The sequence below is a fragment of the Peromyscus californicus genome, unplaced genomic scaffold (genome assembly GCF_007827085.1).
Source record: "Peromyscus californicus insignis strain IS unplaced genomic scaffold, ASM782708v3 Scaffold_6__1_contigs__length_162567912, whole genome shotgun sequence".
NCBI classification, from domain to species: Eukaryota; Metazoa; Chordata; class Mammalia; order Rodentia; family Cricetidae; genus Peromyscus; species Peromyscus californicus.
The window spans coordinates 61344802-61364129 of record NW_026294584.1 but is presented as its reverse complement, the minus strand read 5'-3'; the positions used below and the strand labels follow the sequence as shown (position 1 = coordinate 61364129).

At 44.1% G+C, this 19328-nt stretch overlaps 1 protein-coding gene across 1 annotated transcript in view; it reads left to right on the top strand.

Moving 5' to 3' along the window:
- Rheb (Ras homolog, mTORC1 binding) overlaps window positions 1-15776 on the top strand; it is a 42952-nt gene extending 27176 nt beyond the window's left edge. Inside the window, exons 4-8 of the mRNA XM_052720085.1 lie at window positions 5174-5256; window positions 11976-12032; window positions 12131-12178; window positions 12771-12852; window positions 15266-15776. Coding sequence (XP_052576045.1) covers window positions 5174-5256; window positions 11976-12032; window positions 12131-12178; window positions 12771-12852; window positions 15266-15358 — 363 coding nt within the window. The 3' untranslated portion in view covers window positions 15359-15776. The remainder of the gene's footprint in view (window positions 1-5173; window positions 5257-11975; window positions 12033-12130; window positions 12179-12770; window positions 12853-15265) is intronic.
- Window positions 15777-19328: the final 3552 nt, after the last annotated feature.

Sequence of the window (19328 nt, the reverse complement as noted above, 5' to 3'; positions counted from 1 at the left end):
GTAGTTACCAAAAACCAATTCTTGCATTTCCCCCTGCACAGAAAAAAGGATACTCAGGTTAATCAGTGCAGCACTGATGTATGGAATGTATTTCTAGGGGTACTGACTGGGACAAAGGAGAAAGAAGAGCACTCCAGGAAACAGAAAAGTCCTTTGACAACTTAGCTGCCTTGTTTCCATGGCACCCGGTTCTGCCTTTCCTAGAAACCATTTTGTTAGACTGAATTTGTCCCTGTTCACTGGAGAGGGGGAGTATAAAGAGGCCGGGCTTTCAGCTCTGACGATTCCTGCCCTTGCAGCAGAGTCACAGAGGGTCAGGCCAGCGGGCGGGTGAGTGGGCTAACCTCTGCAGTGTTGAATGGAGGCATTTTATGGGACCTGGGCATATTGAAATGGACCTAAAATGTCCTGTGCTTAGAAATGAATTCCTTCTGCTTTGTTTTGAGGTAAGCATAGAAGGAGGGTGTGAAGCAGGAGATAGCTGAACTAAGTGCTGTTAGCACTGGAGAAACCTAGAGTTTCTGTTCTGGAAGCAATAAACTCTGAATGTGTGTGCCTCTGAGCTTCTAGAGAACACTGTGGCATGCCCTTTCCTTCCCCCCCCCCCCCCCGCCCCCGTGCACCCAGAGCCTGTGGTGGAGCATGTGTGATCAGTCAGAAACTAGCGGTTCTCCTCCCACAGACCCCTTCTAGTCTTTGAAAGAATGTGCAGTTATTAAAACAAGAGATGGTAACAGCCCCTGGCAATCCATGGCTTACACAATATGACTCTTAGAACTAGTAGGGGAGATCCCTGAGTAGGGATTGGGTCCAATTTGAGGGGCTTCTCTCTGTCCCTAAGGTTGAATAGACACTTTATTTCCTGAATGAAGACACATTTAGTGTGAGGGAGACAGCCACTGATGTTGCTGTAAACCAGCTTTAAACTTAGGGTCCTGGGCAAAGATGTTTAGAGTGAGACTCTGACATTACCTGGACCTCAGATTTGCTCTTGTATCTTTGGAATCTTTTTTAAGCCACTGGAAAGTGGGGGCTAAGTCTGTTGCCCCACTAAGGAGCTTTGAGTCAGGTGGAGCATGTAGCACACACCTTTAATCCTAACACTCAAAGGCAGAGGCAGAGGCAGATGTGAGTTTGAGGCCAGCCTGGTCTACATAGTGAGACCCTGTTTCCCAAAAAAAAAGACTTTGAGTCCTGGTTGTTTTTAGTTATTCAGTGACCTGAAGACAAAAGATGAGTTTTGCTATGCCTTCTGCTTTCCTGGTATTAGCCTGCACAGGACGGTTAGATTGAGGTTTCTGTAGCTTGATATTCCCTCAGACCAAAGGGTGCTTTGCTATAACTCAATTGATAGGGGCAGTTAAGCAGGGCTGGGGAGGAAATGTCATCCTGTGGTTTTCTGAATCAACACAGGTGCATTCTTCTAAGGAACTGCTTTGCTTTAGACATGACTGTACAGTTGGTCATCAGACAGTCTTCAGTGATTTTAATGGTCTGATAATGCAGGTAACAAAACTGACAGGATCCTAGCATAGGGATGGATGTGTGTTATGTAGTTCAGAGCAGTACTTTGTCAGTACTGCCGTTCTGGTGAACATCCAGGCTTGATTACTTTGGATAATTGTTCTCACCTTTGCTAATATCAATAGTCTTAAAGGTTACATTCAATGTGCAGTTCACAGCAGTGAAACGTGGCATCTCCAGCTGGTCTGCCCTTACTCCATAGAAAACTTAGAGAATGAATCTCCTGCTTCTGGCTTCAGGATGTTCAGTTCTGGGGGTGAGGCTGTTAGTAAATAGTAAGGACTGATGTTAAAAAGACATGTTCTTTTTATTTTTTTGTCCTTTATTTTATATTTTATTTTATGTGTATGGATGTTTTGCCTACTTGAATGTCTGTGCACCACATGCATGCAGTACACACAGAGGCCAGAAGAGGGCAAGAAACTGGAATTTCAGACAGTTGTGAGCTGTCAAGTGCGTGCTGAGAATTAAACCCTGGTCTTCTGGAAGAGCAACCAGTGCTCTTAATCACTGAGCCATCTCTCCAGCTTCCCAAAATCACATTCTTTAAAAATAATCTGTAGCCAGGCCCACTAGAATGCATTTGTATTCTCAGCTGCTTGAGAGGCTGAGGCAGGATCACTAGAGTTAAGGACCAGCCTAACAAGACCTCGTCTCAAAATCATCATTATCTAATAAATTTACACAGTAGTCTTCATATTTTAGGAAAAAATGCATACCATAAATATTCATAATAAATAGCAAGTACTTTTTACTTTGTAATTTATATCACTACAAACACGTCCATGTATCAATAACAAGAATACACTCTGAAAAGTAGGGCTTTGGGAGATCTCACCATTATTGTCAAGATTATGTAGTGGGGGCTAGAGAGATGTAGTACTTAAGAGCACTTGCTACTCTTCAGAGGATCTGAGTTTTATGGCCACATTGGATGGTTCACAACTGCCTGTAACACTAGTTGCAGGGGATCTGACACCTTCTTCTGGTCTCTGCAGGTACCTGCAAACAAGTGATGCATTTAAACTCATACAGGCATACAAGCATATACACAAAAAATAAATCAGTGTTTTTAATTTTATTTTTAAGAATTATGTGTTATATCTAGCAGGACATAGTAGTGCATACCACACCTTTAAACCCAACACTCTGGAGGCTGAAGCAGGATAGTGAAACTGGCCTCTAAATGAAGTAAATGTGCAGATGTTACACATAATTGTGCTGTACTTTCATACCACTAGAAGCACGGTCTTCTAAAACGTCCGGCACTACTACAGATAGAATGTAGTGCATTGTGTTTCAACAGTAATATCACTAGGCAGTTGGGATTTTCCAGCTCAGTTATAATTGCTTTGTGGTTCATTGTTGACCAGAATGCCATTATAGTACATTTGCACACTACATGACCATCACTGTGACTTAATTGTCCAGCTGAGGAGAATAATGAATGTGGTTAATATAACTTGCTTAGTTTAAGTTTGCACGAAATATTTTGGTTTGGTCTAATTTTGAGATGAGATGTTTTAGTAAATCTGAACTATAGGCCATGCCTGACAAGCCTACAATCCTGATCCTAAAGAAATGGAGGCTGAAGATCAGGAGTTCAAATTAAACCTTGGCTAAATAGCAGATTTGAGACCAAACCTGGGCTCCATTGAGACCTGTCTCAAAACAAAGATTGCGAGCTATAGACGAGTGTATTTAAAAACCTAGAGTAGCCGGGCGGTGGTGGCGCACGCCTTTAATCCCAGCACTCGGGAGGCAGAGCCAGGCGGATCTCTGTGAGTTCGAGGCCAGCCTGGGCTACCAAGTGAGTTCCAGGAAAGGCGCAAAGCTACACAGAGAAACCCTGTCTCGAAAAACAAAACAAAACAAAACAAAAAAAAAAAAAAAAAAAAAAAAAAAACCTAGAGTAGCTGGGCTATGGTGGTGCATGCCTTTAATCCTAGCACTTGGAAGGCAGAGGCAGGCAGTTCTCTGAGTTAGAGGCCAGCCTGATCTATAGAGCAAGTTCCAGGACAGCCAGGGACACACAAAGAAACCCTGTCTTGAAAAAACAAAACAAACAAACAAAAATCCAAAAACCTAGAATAGATTCATTTGACAGTTTTATGCCATAACTAAATTTACCATTAAAAATTGTGTTTTGCTGAGTGGTGGTGGCAGGCATACTTTTAATCTCAGGGTTTGGGAGGCAGAGGCAGGCAGATCTCTGTGAGATCGAGGCCATCCTGTTCTAAAGAACAAGTTCCAGGATGGCCAGGGCTACACAGAGAAACCCTGTTTTTAATTTAAAAAAAAAAAAGTGCTTTAAAAATATTTATAGTTGCTGGGGCGGTAGTGGCACACGCCTTTAATCCCAGCACTTGGGAGACAGAGACAGGTGGATCTCAATGAGTTTGAGGCCAGGTTCCTCTACAAAGCAAGTTCTAGGACTGTTAGACAGAGAAAGCCTGTCTCAAAAAACATATATATTTCACCAACAAGGTAAATCGTAAAACTTAATTAAGGCACAATACTGTATTATACCATTATTATGATATACGATGGATATGCAAGTACAGTATTTACCAAAAGTGATAGATCTCCATTATGGAGGTTATTCCATAAACACATAGCTCCTGGTGATCACATGATAGGCAGCTATTAGCTATATCGTAATTATTGATCTATTACGTTGTTGTCAATATTGGTTCTACAGCAGCCCTGCGTTGAACGTGCCATTTGTGGTAACTGATGACTATTATATACGGAAGGAGATCTTGTGTGAGTGTCAGTGTGTGGGTGTTAGTAGATGTGCACGCATGTAAAGGCCAGAGGTTGGTGTTGTGTGTCTTCCTCAGTTGCCCTTGACTTTGTCTTTTTAGGTGAGGTCTCTTATTGAACCTCACACTCGAGGATTTGGCTCAATAAACTGGCCAATGAGCCAGTGATCTGCATGTCTCCACACACACAGGCTGGCACTGGGCTTACAGGTGCACTCTACTGCACTGGCTTTTATGTAGGTGCTGGGGATCTCAACTCAGTTCCTCATGCTTTACAAGGCAGGCACTTTCCTAGCCAAGCCATTTTTATCTTTAAATCTTTGATTCCTATATAGATTACATTTTTGCTGAAGTACAATTAAGAGATCCAGCTTAATCCAAAGAAGGCTCTGTACTTGTATTTGCACACTTTTTATCCTTGCTGATTTGAAGGGCACTCTTACTGTGTACATAATTCCCATACATAATTGCATCTTTTTACATTTTTCCTGTCTGTTCATTCATTCATAAGCCAGTATGAGTTAGCTAATTACTGTAGCTTTATGTGTTCATTCACATGCCTGCAGGATTGTTCCTTTCTCAAAAAAATTCACTTTGTATTAGTCTGTTCAAATGTTAACTTCGCATTAATTATTGACTGTCCTTGTCCTGCATATTTTCTTAAAATCATGACACAAGTCTTTTGGGACCATTGAAGATTTTCTTTATGAATCAAACACTTTTTTTTTTTTTTTTTTGAAGACAGGGTCTTCTGTAGCTCTGGCTGACATATAGAACTTTGTTTTCTTTGATTTAATCTCTTTAAGTAATACATGAAAAACTTGTAAAGATTGTCTACTCTGCTCTATGAAGACTACTCAAATGTAATTAATTTTTTTCCACAGGATGAATATTCCATTTTTCCTCAGACATACTCCATAGATATTAATGGTTATATTCTTGTGTATTCTGTTACATCAATCAAAAGGTAAGACTCTAGCTGCTTGCTTGAGTTTATTTACTATGCATAGACCCTTTTAAAGGATTATACTGGAATTAATAGTAACAGAATGGTTATTACACTAAATGTGATTTTTCTTGTGAAGCAATCAGATTCTTACAGGGAGTAGAATCCTCAGTAAATTTCATTACACTGATAGAATAAACTCTGTTTACTTAGCTGAGAGTGCCTAGGTGGTAACTTTGTGAACTGAGCTTTTCTGCTATTTGAATGGGAAATAGTGAACTTAACTGGTTTATGTTTTGTGTATTTTGCTATATTAATATGGAATTGACTGACCAATACAAATTAGGGATTTGAGTCTGTTTGACTACTTTGTCCTGTGGATTTATGAAGCAAGACCTTTGGAGTAATAGGGTTTCACTGACTAAAAATGCATTCACTGTTAGTGAGAATTGGTTTTGGTTTCTAGCCACACATTTGTTACCAGGGATGGCATCCATTGTCACAAAAGGAGTGGTCTGTTGTTGTAAACAAAACAGGTGTGGCTGAGTATGTGAGGAGAACTATGACAGTGGAAACAGTTATCTTTGAAGACTTCATGGAAATGCCAGTGTCAGTAGAAATTTAGTGGCTAGCTGACATCTTTTCAGTGTGTGAAATACCAGTTTGTCATACTGTCTGCCCCTTTAGTGATGTTTTACTGATGCTGGAAAGATGGCTCTGTTGATAAAGTACTTTTTAACTGTCTAAGTGTGAAGACCTGAGTTTGGATCCACAGCAGCCATGTAAAAATCAGGCATGTTGGCATGTGTCTGTAATCTCAACACTGGGGCTTGATAGCCAGCCGGTCTAGCCAGTCAGCATGCTCCAGGTTCCATATGACTCTGTCTCAAAAAATCAGTTAGCCGGGCGGTGGTGGCGCACGCCTTTAATCCCAGCACTCGGGAGGCAGAGCCAGGCCGATCTCTGTGAGTTCGAGGCCAGCCTGGACTACCAAGTGAGTTCCAGGAAAGGCGCAAAGCTACACAGAGAAACCCTGTCTCGAAAAACCAAAAAAAAAAAAAAAAAAAATCAGTTAGAGAAGATTAAGGAAGACACCTGAGGTCAACCATACTGCATACATACCCATGAACACATAAAGTAATTTTTAAAATCCATCACTAACTTACCATGAGTTACCCTTCTTCAGATGTTTCATTTCTCACCTTCCCAAGAAAGAAATTAAACATTAAACACCAGCCCAGGGTTGCATTGGCTGTGTGTGACACTGATTCCATGCCTGAGTCTTCCACTCTGAAGTCCAGGCCAGCTGTCCAGTAAACTTTGACTGCAGTGATGGAATTGTTCCATATCCCTGCTTCATGTGGCTACTAAAATGAGCTCAAATTTAACAAAATTGCAAGTTCAGTCCCTTAGTTACTCAAGCTGCATTTCAGCTGCTCAGTTAGCCTCACATGGCTGGTGGCTTTCTTATGGGGCAGTGTCTAGGATCTTAACCCCTGCACACTCTCACCAACAGAAATTCGAGTATCCTCTTCCGTGTGTGTGAGTGTGTCTGCATTTTTCTCCATGGCAGGGTCTCATACCTTGAGGTGTTGATGTGTAACTGGAAACCAGGTACTGTGACACTTCTGTGAACAGACCCTTTGCTGCTGGTCCCCCCCCCCCCCCCCTTATACCCAAGTCAAAACAAACTTAGCCAGCTCCGTATTCCTGAGAAACAATTGGAGAGATGTGCAAATAGCTCTGGGGATACCCAAGAAGATACTGTTAACACTGCACTAATCTGGACGTTGTTGTTATTGTTTTTCTTTTTCTCTCTTTCACCGAATCACATGCCCTACTTACTAATTTGGGACTTGATTTTTTTGTTTTGTTTTGTTTTGTTTTTGTTTTTCGAGATAGGGTTTCTCTGTGTGATACAGCCCTGGCAGTCCTGGAAATCTCTTTGTAGACCAGACTGGCCTTGGACTCAACAGAGATCTACTTGCCTCCTCTCCCTGAGTGCTGGGGTTAAAGATGTGTGCCACCATGCCCAGCTGATCTTTTTAATTTTCAAGATCACTCTAAGTAGTTAAGGATTTAGTTCTGGGGTGTTTTTTTTTTTTCTTTATAGTAATTACAAAAGTTTTTGAAATTTTAGTTATATGGTTTTAGAATAACTTATTAGCCCTCATCTGTTCAGTAGTGTATTTGTTTATTTGGTGCAGGATCCCACTGTGTCACCCTGATTGTCCTGAAACTCATATATAGACTAGACTGGCCTCAAACTCACATGCCTCTGCCTCCGGAGAGCTGAGATTAAAGGTGAACACTGTCACACCCAGCCAGGTAGGTTTATTTTGGTTCACAGTTTAAGGGAATCCTCATCCAGTGGCAGCAGGAGCTTGTGGCAGTTGGTCACATTATATCCAGTCAAGAATCGGAACAGTCAGTGCTGGTTCTAAGCTAGCATTTTCCTTTTTATGGAGTCAGGACCTAAACTCAGGCTCTGCTGTGCCATTAGGTTGGTCTTCTCACATCAGTCAGTCTAACCAAGATCATCCCCTCGGGTGCCTAGGGCAGGCCTCCTAGGTGACTCCACAATCAGTACTAACCAGCACATTTGTATACTTTCACGGATTTTACTTGGAAAACACTGTGATTTATAAATTAATTTTTATGATTGTTAGGAAGTTAGTTACTTTACAATTGTTACTTTGTAGAATTAGTGTATTGGGGAGTCGTTGCAGAGTGTTAGGCAGTTTCTAGCCTGGCTGTCCTGGAACTCAACTCTGTAGACCAGGCTGGCCCTGAACTCAGAGATCTACCTCTGCCTCCCAATTGTGATTTTGAAAGGCATTTGTCACAACACCCTGCTGAGAATATTTTCTTAATGTATTTGTTGATTCCTTTTACTAATGTTTTTATTTTTTGTATCAGGTGGATGGCATTTCAGTTAGAAACAGCATTTGACGTTACATTTATTATTACCTTGAACTTATTTTAAAAGTAAGGAAACCTGGGCTGGCAAGGTAGCTTAGTAGATACTTAGTAGTAATTGTTGTACAAGCTTGAGGGAACTGAGTTTGGTCCCATGAACCCATGGTAGAAGAGAACTAACTCACAAAAATTGTGCTCTGGCCTCCATACTTGTGCAGTGGCACACACACAGTTTTATTTTAAAAAATAAAAATGTGTAAACTTGTCCTCCAAAGATCTTAACTATTTGAGAAGACCGTGGCTTCATGCAAAGCAAGAACAGAAGGTGTGCTGTGTTGTCTCTTTGTGGGTTCTGACCACCTTTCCCTTGTTGCACTAGAAAATGTGGTAATAATGATTTTTTTTAACTATTTTTGTTTGTTTTATTTGGTTTGCTTTGAGACTGGGTCTCTAGTACCGAGGCTAGCCTGGAGGTCATTATGTAGCTGAGAATGCCCTTGAACTCCTGATCCTCCTACCTTCCAAGTGCTGGGATTATAGGCATGTGCCACTACACCCAGCTTGAACTGTTGCTTAACGAGTACCCTCAGTGACTCCAATGAGGAAGTAAAGGGGCAGGGGAAGTGTGTGTTAGAAATCTGTATACTGAATACACAAGATTTATGAATATCCAAGAGATATGTTAGTAAAACATTAGTTATGTGGTGGTGGTGGTGGTGGTGGTGGTGGTGGTGGTGGTGGTGGTGGTGGTTTTTTGAGACAGGGTTTCTCTGTGTAGGCTTGTCTGTCTTGGAACTCACTTTGTAGACCAAGCTGGCCTCAAAATCACAGAATCCTCCTGCCTCTGCCTCTAGACTGCTGGGATTAAAGGCTTGTGCCACCATCCCTGACTTTAAAACTTTTATTTTTAAAAAAGCCAATTTATTGATCACAGCTATAAGTTCTCAAAACATTGATTTATTTGTATTTTATATATATATGGGTGTTTTGTCTGTGTGTATGTCTGTGCCCCTCGTGTGTACAATGGCCATAGAGTTCAGCAAGGGGTGTCGGACCCTGGAACTGGAATTACAGGCAGTTGTGAGCTGCTGTGTAGGTGCTGGGAAACCAGGTTCTCTACAAGAACAGCAAATGCTCTAATGTGCTGAGCCATCTCTCCAGCCTCATCTTTTTTGTTTGTTGTTTTGTTTTGTTTTTTGTTTTTTTGTTTTGTTTTGTTTTTGTTTTTTAAGACAGGATCTCACTCTGTATGAAGCAGTTCTCCTGACTCTTCCCAAATGCTGGGATTACAGGCATGAACCATCCACCACATGGGTGGAACTCATGCTCGCTCTCTCGCTCTCTCTCTCTCTCTCTCTCTCTCTCTCTCTCTCTCTCTCTCCTCTCTCTCTCTCTATTTACCTATAAATCATAACCATTATTATTTTGTGAAGTAAAGCCAAAGTCTTACATCATTCCTTTGTATCATGAAGTTTGTAGGATTGGTTCTTGTCACAGCATAAAGCAGAGACCTTCTGTTCTAAGTTTCTAGAAATGGGGAAGATTACAGATCAGAGAGAGAATGGAAGCTGTGGGTTTTCACTCACTTCTTCTAACAACGTAGAACAGGTCACTTTGCACTGCTTTAGTAGACAGCCTCTCGTCTAAAACAGTGCTTATTGGGGGCTGACGTGGTGGCATGTGCTTGTAAACCCAGCACATGGGAGGCTGAGACAGGTAGGAGTTTGAGGCAAGGTTGGGCTGCTTGAGACTCTGACCATAAAACAAGAGATTGAAGTTCGAGCTCCAGGACCTGAGGTGGAGGGAGAGAACTGACTTCCAAAAGCTGTCTTCTGATCTACACACGCACCAAAAAGTTACACAAAACCAATGTTGTTTGTTTTTCATGCAATAGAAGTCAAATTGTTTGAAGACAGTAATAGTTTATTTGCTTTTAATTGAAATTCTGTCTACTGCATGGCTATCTGCAACATAACAAACTAGTTGAAAACGTAGAAGCTTAAAACAATATACAGATCTTAGATTCCTGGCTCAAGCATGGCATAGCTAGGTCTTCTGCTTCAGGCCTGTCAGAAGGACTGGCTAGGGAAGGGCGTTTCAGGCTTGTCACGTGGGTTTATTGTTGGATGATGCTCTTACTTTCTTTCTGGCTGGGAGCCATCCTATTTCCCTCCTAATAACCCTCCCCATCAGGACGAGCACACAGAATGAATCAGAATCTACGCAAGATGGAAATAAAGACTGCTAGGCTCTAGCCTCCATGGTACCCAATCCCATTGTCTTGTTTGGGTTGTTGTAAAGCAATCGCTAGGGCCAGCTCTCACCGGGAGGTCACAGGAGGGTGCGGTTACTAGAGAGGAAGCTGGTCCTGCTGGCTCCCACCCAGCCCCAGCCTTCCACTGTTTCTCCTGTGACTAGCTACTGTATCTCTTCATTCAGTGTAGGCAAATGCAGCAAAGCTGAGGGAACTGTGGATCCAAAGTGCAGTCTGTAGAAGTGGGGTGCCCTATCCTATTGACGAGCTTCAATGGGGTGGGTAAAGTTTAATTTTTATCAGTAACAGTATGTGTGATGTACTCAGCAGTCTTTGTTAAAGCTTGAGCTGTCTTGGAGTTTCTTGTGTCCTCCCCTGACAATGGTACTGTGATAGAAAAATGGGAAGAAGGGGATGAGAGCTGTGGGGGGAAGTCTGTGGATTTCCGTAGGGGAGCAAGTCTCAGAAGAGCTGTTGAGGGTTAGAGAGCATGCACTACTCTTGTAAGTACAGTTCCAGGACCCACACTGGGCAGCCCACAGTGGCCTGTAACTCCAGCCCCTGGAGTTCCAGTGCTCTGTTCTAGATGATGCAGACACCCACACAGACACACATATACACAACTTACAAATAAACCTAAGAGAAAGTGCCATAGAGTAAAGACTTGGAGATTAGTAAGGGAGCGTGGTTCAGGATCTCAAGGGAGAGGACATTTTAGTAGGATTTTCTGACAGTACTGGAGGCCCAGCAGAGTGAATGAGGGAGAGCAGAAGGAAAGGAAGTCAGGTCAGGACTTGGGAGTCATCCAGGTAGACACCAGCCATGGGAAGAAGCACAGAGCTGGGCCATGGGACCACAGAGGGGAGTGGAAGACTGTCAGGTTCTGGGCAGCTTCAAAAGGAATGCAGTGTGTGCTGGCTGATGCTCACACCGGGTTTTCTGAGTGAGGGTGGGAATGGCTCATGTCCGTTAGCCAATAGTCAGAGGTGTGAATGATCCCACTGTGGCAGATTTTAAGTTAATCATTGTGACATGTTGGAAGATCATCGGCACATCCATAGTAAAATCAAGGGGTTGGCATCACTCAGTGAAAGATGGTGCATAGAAAAGGAGGGGGAGGCAGGCTTGGTCACATGCCTTTAATCCCAGCACTGGGGAGGCAGGGGCACACAGAACTGGCCAAGCCTGGTCTATGTAGCAAATCCCAAGCCAGCTAGGGCTGTCCATCAAGACTGTCTCAGAAACAAGAAAGGAAAGGGAACACAGCTGATCCCTAGGGAATACTACCTCAGAAAAGTTCTCCAGATTTCCATTGAATGGATACAGTTTGAGGATAAAGTCTGTGTTCTTGGGGTTTGTCAGTCCAGTGCTAGACTTACACAGCATGAATCTGTCACTTTGAGTAGTCTCGGTAAGGATCACTGAGTATCATATGTGAAAGAGTTGATAGGATAATTCTTTGTGTTGAGTTCAAGTTAAAATGGTGAGTTTGTGGTGTATTTTTCCCTCTATAAATGTGAGTTTTTAAACTTCTGTGTTAAAATGATGTCTGCTTTTTGTTTTGTAGTTTTGAAGTAATTAAAGTTATCCACGGCAAGTTGTTGGATATGGTGGGGAAAGTGCAGTAAGTACCCTCTCTCTTCTCTAGAAGTGTGTGTTAGCATCTCCTGAGCTGGAAAGGCTGGAGCTGACTTAGCTCTGTTCTTGTGCTTCTCCTAATAGGATACCAATTATGTTGGTTGGAAATAAGAAAGACCTGCATATGGAACGGTATGTAGCCCGTAAGTCTCATGGAAGAAGTATTGTTATTGTGTACTGCAGAAGCAATATGCAGTGAAAATGCCGCACTTGTTTAGAATGAGAAGCAAACTGGGAAATTCTCTTGGGATTAGTTACCAAGACAGATATTATTCAGTTTTTACACAATACCTTTGCGTACTGGTTGTGATCACAGTGATGAACAGGGGCGGGACACCTTGTCGAGGGAACCCAGTGGCAGAGCATTGGGAGGAGCCTCGAGTAGCCTAGGCTGGTGAACTGGGGCCCTGGTGGGATTTTCCGGACCCTGACTTGCTTAAACCCTCCCTGTGGCATAGCTGTAGTGGTTGGTGCTGCGGTGCTGGAAGGGGTCACTTCTCTGAACTGCAAGAGCTCATTGGCACAGAGATGACCCTTGAGACTTGTGCATTCTGTTCCCAGCCCAGGCGGAACAAAGTACTCCTGCATTGCTTCCTGGTAGTGTGTGTGTAAAGCACATGCTTCTGCCTCATCCATAGCAAAGTGGATCAAAGTGGGGCCTATTTGATAAATTAATCATAGATGTTTTAGATGTCAAAGATTCAGAGTTCTCTTTTCCGCTTAGGGTGATCAGTTATGAAGAAGGAAAAGCTTTGGCAGAATCTTGGAATGCAGCTTTTTTGGAATCTTCTGCTAAAGAAAATCAGGTATATAGTTTGTAAATTTAATTTTGTGTCAGCCTCATTAGTTACAAGCATACATCTCTCCAGTTCGCATTTTACCTGTCATTTTTAATCCTACTTACTTCTTTTTTTTGTTTGTTTGTTTTGTTGTTGTTGTTGTTTTTTTGTTTTTTCAAGACAGGGTTTCTCTGTGTAGCTTTGCGCCTTTCCTGGAACTCACTCTGTAGCCCAGGCTGGCCTCGAACTCACAGAGATCTGCCTGCCTCTGCCTCCCGAGTGCTGGGATTAAAGGCATGTGCCACCACCGCCCGGCACTTACTTCATTTTTAACCTTATGCCATTTATTACACTAACTTTAGGTGTTTTAGAAAGATACTAGTATTTTTAAGTTTGATAAATACCGTGCTTGTGGTGGGCCTAGAATGGTTGCAACCATTCTACAGAGAAGGATACTTACTGAGAGTGTTATTGCTACTGTGGCTGTGTCCATAGGCTGGAACAGAATAAGATACACACAAGGAGACTTAACTCTGTGTCCCTTTGCAGTAGAAAGTGAGTCAGCTGCATGGTTATTTTAAGCACAAATTAAGAGTCCCTGTGGCTGTCCCTTTAAGGGGAATGTCATTTCTCTACTAGAAGCCTGCCCAGAACTGCTGCTTCTGTTTAGTCATAGCTTCAGTTTAAGCTTGGTCTTTTGCCCAGACCTCTGGTGTCTGTGCTGTGCTGCTCCTCCTTCCCCCCTCTCTTCTTCCCCTCGGCTGCCTGATCTTCCTCCAGCTGCAAACCACACGTTTCAGCCTCCTCTAGTGCGTGCCCAAGGCCTGTGGCAGCCTGTGCTGTGCTTTCCAGTCCCTCCACACAGACCTCTGCTGCTGCTTTAAGCACAGGGAGGACACTTCTCCACTGTCTCCTTGCATTCCCTGGTAGTTCATAACATTTAAGTTTCATCACATGGCCTTATTTGATCCACACTCAGATGAGTAGGCTTTACCATTCTGAGGAAACACCAGGCTCACGGGGTAGCTAGCTGACTTGTCAAGGCCAGAGAGGCAAGAGTCATGCACTCTTCCTGCCCTGCTCTTCTTTCTCAGGAGGAAATTCCTCAGCCTCAAGGTCTACTCAGGTTTCACTCTTCCTGGGCCCCTCCTGATGCATCCAACTGAATTGAAGAGTCGGTCTTCTCTCTCAACCCTTAATTCATCAAGATCCGAGATGGGCTCATTTAACCTTTATGCCCTCCTGTTGGATCTGTTCATTTCTGTGTTCAGATGTCCGTGTTCAGTCTGTCTGAATGGGCTCGATTGTGGAACAGTGAAATCCAGATAGCAGGAGTAGGGGTTAGTCACTAATGATGCTTGCGGTTTTAATTGAATTTAATATTTATTGCTTGCCTACTCTGTCCTCAAAATTATCTGTTAAACTCTCATTTTAGAAAAGAGAAAATTAAAATGTAAAGAAGTTAGAGAACTTGAGGTCACTATGTAATTTATAGCATAGGCAGTAGAACCAACTTCAGACCTGTCCAGAGCCCTGCCCGTTTCCTCAGTGTTGCATTCTCACATTTTCAAGAGAGATGACCGCTGGGATTGGCTTGAATCGTCAGATGCACAGACTTAATCACTGAGCAGGACGGAAGCAGGGGTGTGAGTAGGTGTGGTGGACGAGAACGTGGTGTTCTCTTGTGGAAGCAACTTCAGTTTCCCAGTGAATTACAGAGCAAGGGATTAGCCACCAGCCGTGGTCAGGAAGGAAAGATATGAGAGGGCCCAGGCTCAGAGTGAGGTAAGCTGAGGGACTGTAGCTAGATCACCCGATACAGGATCAAAGGTGTCCTGTCCGTGACCCCGCCCCCCCAGCACGCTCCCCTGGGCTGAGCAGTGTTGCCATGCTAATGGACACTTCCTGAGTAAGGGGTTCAGTACTGTGAGGCCAGAGCTAACCCAGAGGAAAGAATGAAAGTGGTTAGCTCACTGCTGCAGGACAGGAGTGGGAGGCCAGGTCTGCAGGCTTGAGCGGTCTGGACTCTGAGCTAGGAGGTTAGTGTGGTGGGACACAAAACAGAGTTGGACAACAGAGCTAAGATTGGGGTGACAGTCACTAGAGGAGAGGAGAGGAGCTCTGGGAGGAGTGGGGTTTCCCAGAACTTGGCTAGACAGGTTTGTACTTGGTGGCTTGAGTCTCCAGGGAGAAGGAAGCCAGAGTAGAGCAGGGCCCCAAGTGTCCAGAGAGCATCATGGAAGCGGATGGGGCAGAACAGAGTGCAGGCTGGTGCTAGTTGCTGTGAAGAAGGTCTGGGGTTGGGGACTTCTGGAACCCTCCAGCCTCCATGTAGACCTGAGGACAGGTCAGTGGCTACCCTCCTCCATCCTGTCAGTCATGAACAGCTATCAGAGGCTACTGAGAACTAATCCTGTCATTGTTTCTGCCTTCTCTTCAGACTGCTGTTGATGTTTTTAAAAGGATAATTTTGGAAGCAGAGAAGATTGATGGAGCAGCTTCACAAGGAAAGTCTTCATGCTCGGTGATGTGACGGTTCTGCTGCAGAACCTGCAGAGGACACTGGGAATTGATTCCACCTGAAGAAGCAGACTGCCCGTCATCCTTGAAGATAAAACTATGCTTCTGTTTTCTTCTGTTAACCTGAAAGATGTCATTTGGGTCAGAGGTCCTCCCCTTTCAGATTATGTTAACGTCTGACTCTGTCCAAATGAGTTCACTTCCATTTTCAAATTTTAAACAATCATATTTTCAATTTATATATTGTATTTCTTAATATTATGACCAAGAATTTTATCGGCATTAATTTTTCAGTGTAGTTTGTTGTTTAAAATAATGTAATCATCAAAATGATAGACATGTTACACTACTATTAACTAGGCTTCAATATATCAGTGTTTATTTCATTGTGTTAAATGTATACTTGTAAATAAAATAGCTGCAAACCTTAATCCTTGGTGCTACGTGATGTGGCTTTTAAAGCAGGAACCATGGTGGGGTGGGGTGGGGTGTAATGCTGCACATCTTTAATGCCTGCACTTGGGAGGCAGGGGCAGGTCAGTCTCTGAGTTCAAAGCCAGCCTGGTCTTTATAGGAAGTTACAGACTAGCCAGAGCTACATGGAAAAAGAAAACAAAAACAAAACAAATCATACTCTAGGAGTTCTCTCTCATGGCACTCAGGAGGCTCTGTGTGGGTTCCAAGAACCCAAAGAGGATGAAGCCACCAGGGTGGGTACCTGCTAATTGTGTGGCCTCTGGCCAGCAGGCTAGCAGCCAAGAGCTGCACTTGTGTTGCCATTAGATGCTAGGGATGAATTCTAACAGACCAGAGAAGCTGAGTGGCCTGGGGGCCTTGGAGCAGAGTTGGTCTTCAGTGGTGTCAGCTCTGTCTTTTTACACACAGATCCTAAACTGGTAGGAGCTGATGGCCAGGAGGATCAGCCGTTACCTGACAGCACTGTCTAGGCTCTCTTTTCCTAGCTGAAGAAAAGGAGCTGTTGAAGACGCATTCCATCCATCCGTGTGCTTAGCTTGGTGTCCCATTGGACAAGGCAGGATTTAGAAAATATACCTGAACTGGCTGTGGTGGCGCACACCTTAAATCCTAGCACTCAGGAGGCAGAGGCAGGTGGATCTCTGAGTTCAAAGACAACCTGGGCTACAGAATGAGTTCCAGGACAGCCAGGGCTACACACAGAAACCCTGTCTCCAAAAACAAAAGGAAAGAGAAAATCTGCCTGTTGTTATTCCAGCACACCCGTCTGTTTAGACGATGGGGCTGTTAGCAGCAGGAGCCTGCACATGGGCGCCGCAGGCCTCATTCCTCCTGCCCTGTGATGACGAAGACTTGAAGAAGGGCATTCTGGGAATTCTAATAGCATTCCCATTTCCACCTAGTCGATCAGTCAGACGTAGAACTGAGTGTGCTTTTATTTTTTATTCTTTTTTATACAATTTTATACTTATATACAGTGTTTATTGATTCTGTCCACCCCCAACTCTTCTCACTCCACCCCAGACACCTCGAGCACCCTCTTACATCATGTTCTCTCCCCAGTCTAGTTATTGCTGCCTATTGGAATGCTAACTAACCTTGTTGCCTTGATCTGTGGGTAACTACAGTGCAGTGAGGTCATGAGTGCCATGGCCAGGCCGTGCCTAGAAGACAGCATGGCACAGCTCTCCTCCCATCTTCCCCCTTTTTCAGTTTCTCCTGAGCCTTTGCAGAGAAGGTGGTCTTGTTTGCAAATGGAGCTCCTCAGTTCAAATGTCACAGGGTCATTCCTAATACCAAGCCAATGCCACAGCTGACCATGAAATACTTACCTCTTGGAGGGTGGTAACCAGGTCTGTGGGCACTGCCCACGGTGTGAGGGAGCTGAAGGGTTCCCTCCTCTTCCCTTTACCATTGCAGCCAGTAAGTACCGTTCCAAGTGAGATGTCTCCCGGGGACTAGGGGGACGGCTCAGTTGTTCAAGTGCTTATGCAAACGTGAGGAATGAGATCAGATTCCCAGCTTAAAAACCAAAAATCCCAGTAATGGCTCCACTGGGGAGGCGGGGACATGAGGCCTCCTGGGGCTTGATGCCAGCCGCCGCAGCTAATTTGGGGAGCTCTGGATATTGTGTCACAAAAGGTAATGTTTATCTTGGTGGCACATGAAAGTAATCTTAGATTCATTGAGCTACAGGAAGCACAAATGTAAAACTAGGTTCGTGTTTAAAAATATTTTACAGCTCAAAATTGAATTTCAAAATACAAGTAAAATCACATTATAAGATAAGATTTACATGAGGAAATTCTGCTAAAGCAGCCATCTGCTGCGTCTTCCCTGGGCTCACATCTCTTCTCCAGCTCCCTGCATATGCTTTCCTAAAAGATGCTTATCGCCTCAGAGCCCCCAGACCACCCATGTTTTCCACCGTCTTTCTGGCCTCATGGTCACATGGCACACATTTGGCTAGCTGGTCCATGGTGCCGGGTTCCTGATGTCCTCCAGTGACTTGTTGGTCCGCTAGTCTTGTCGGTCCACTAGTCTTGTTGGCTGCCTGTTGAGCCTCTCCCTGGGCCTTTCCTGCCCTCACCTTCTGCCTTGATTAGATTTGTTCAGAGTTTTAACTGATGCCTGAGACCAGAGAATCTCTGAGTTTGAGGCCAGCCAGGACTACATAGTTCCAAAAAAGAGGAGGAGACTCTGTTTAAAAAAAAGGGGGGAGGGGACGGGACTTTTGTGCCTGGTGAGTTTTCTGTTCCCACCCTCATCTCCGTGCTCCAGGTTTATCTACTTGGATTTTCCATGGGCATTTCTAGTGTCGTTTATTGTTGTTTCCCTTTCTTGGGTATCTTGCGCTGCAGCCCTGGCTGGTCTCAAACTTGGTCATCGTACCAGAGTCTCCTTAGTGCTGGTACTACAGGTCTGTGTCACCATACCCAGCAATCTCATGTAACTATGGATTTTTCTCAAAAATGCCGTCTGCCTCTAGGGTTTCAGGAAGTGACCTATTATCCACAGGTGCTCAACTAGCAAGTTCAAGTTTTCCAGCCTGCTCTCCCCATCCAGCCCACTGCAGTAACGGCCTGACCTCTTCCCTGTCTCATCCCATCCAGATCTGGATTCACACACCCTCCAACTTACGACAACTTGACACCCTCCAACTTAGGACACAGCCAGCACCATCATGGATAAAAACAGACTTCCTCCACCACTCAAAATCGTTCATCAGTAATTATGTCAAATTCAAACTAACCCCATCAAGACCAAGTGTGGTTCTTGCTGTTGCTTCCGAGGCCCTAATCTCACCCATCACTGGTGTCTGTTCCAGAATCAGGAGGCTCAGGCCTATAACGTGCGTGTGCAGGTTACACTTCCCACTGCTGCTGGGCTGCAGTATCGTCTCTTCTGGAGGCTTCAGCTTTCACCGGAAGCACCCTTGATGTGCTCAAACCCTGGTGTTTCATCCGGAACAGCAGATGTCATTGTCAGGGTCCTTGCAAGTATGTGCCTTGTTACTAGACCACAGCATCCCCCATTCTTCCTCATATGCCACACACTTGAAGATGTGAAACGGACACTTTCTACTGAGCTGCTCAAGTTCTTAGGTTGTCTCTTGGTAGTTCCACTTACCCTGAGAATTACAAGCAGCATCGAATTCTAACACTCCAACTCAGATTAATACCAACTTGATTTCAGCAGCTAGCGGAAGTGAGCTGTGTATATAGTTCCATTCGCTCACCCATGTTTCTGCCGCTACTGTCTTGGAATGACACTTTCATGTACTGGATGCCTTTACCAGACTTGTAATCGCTTATTAAAAATAGGAAAGGCGCCGGGCGGTGGTGGCGCACGCCTTTAATCCCAGCACTCGGGAGGCAGAGGCAGGCGGATCTCTGTGAGTTCGAGGCCAGCCTGGTCTACAGAGCGAGATCCAGGAAAGGCGCAAAGCTACACAGAGAAACCCTGTCTCGAAAAACCAAAAAAAAAATAAGAAAGGCAAAGGCCAG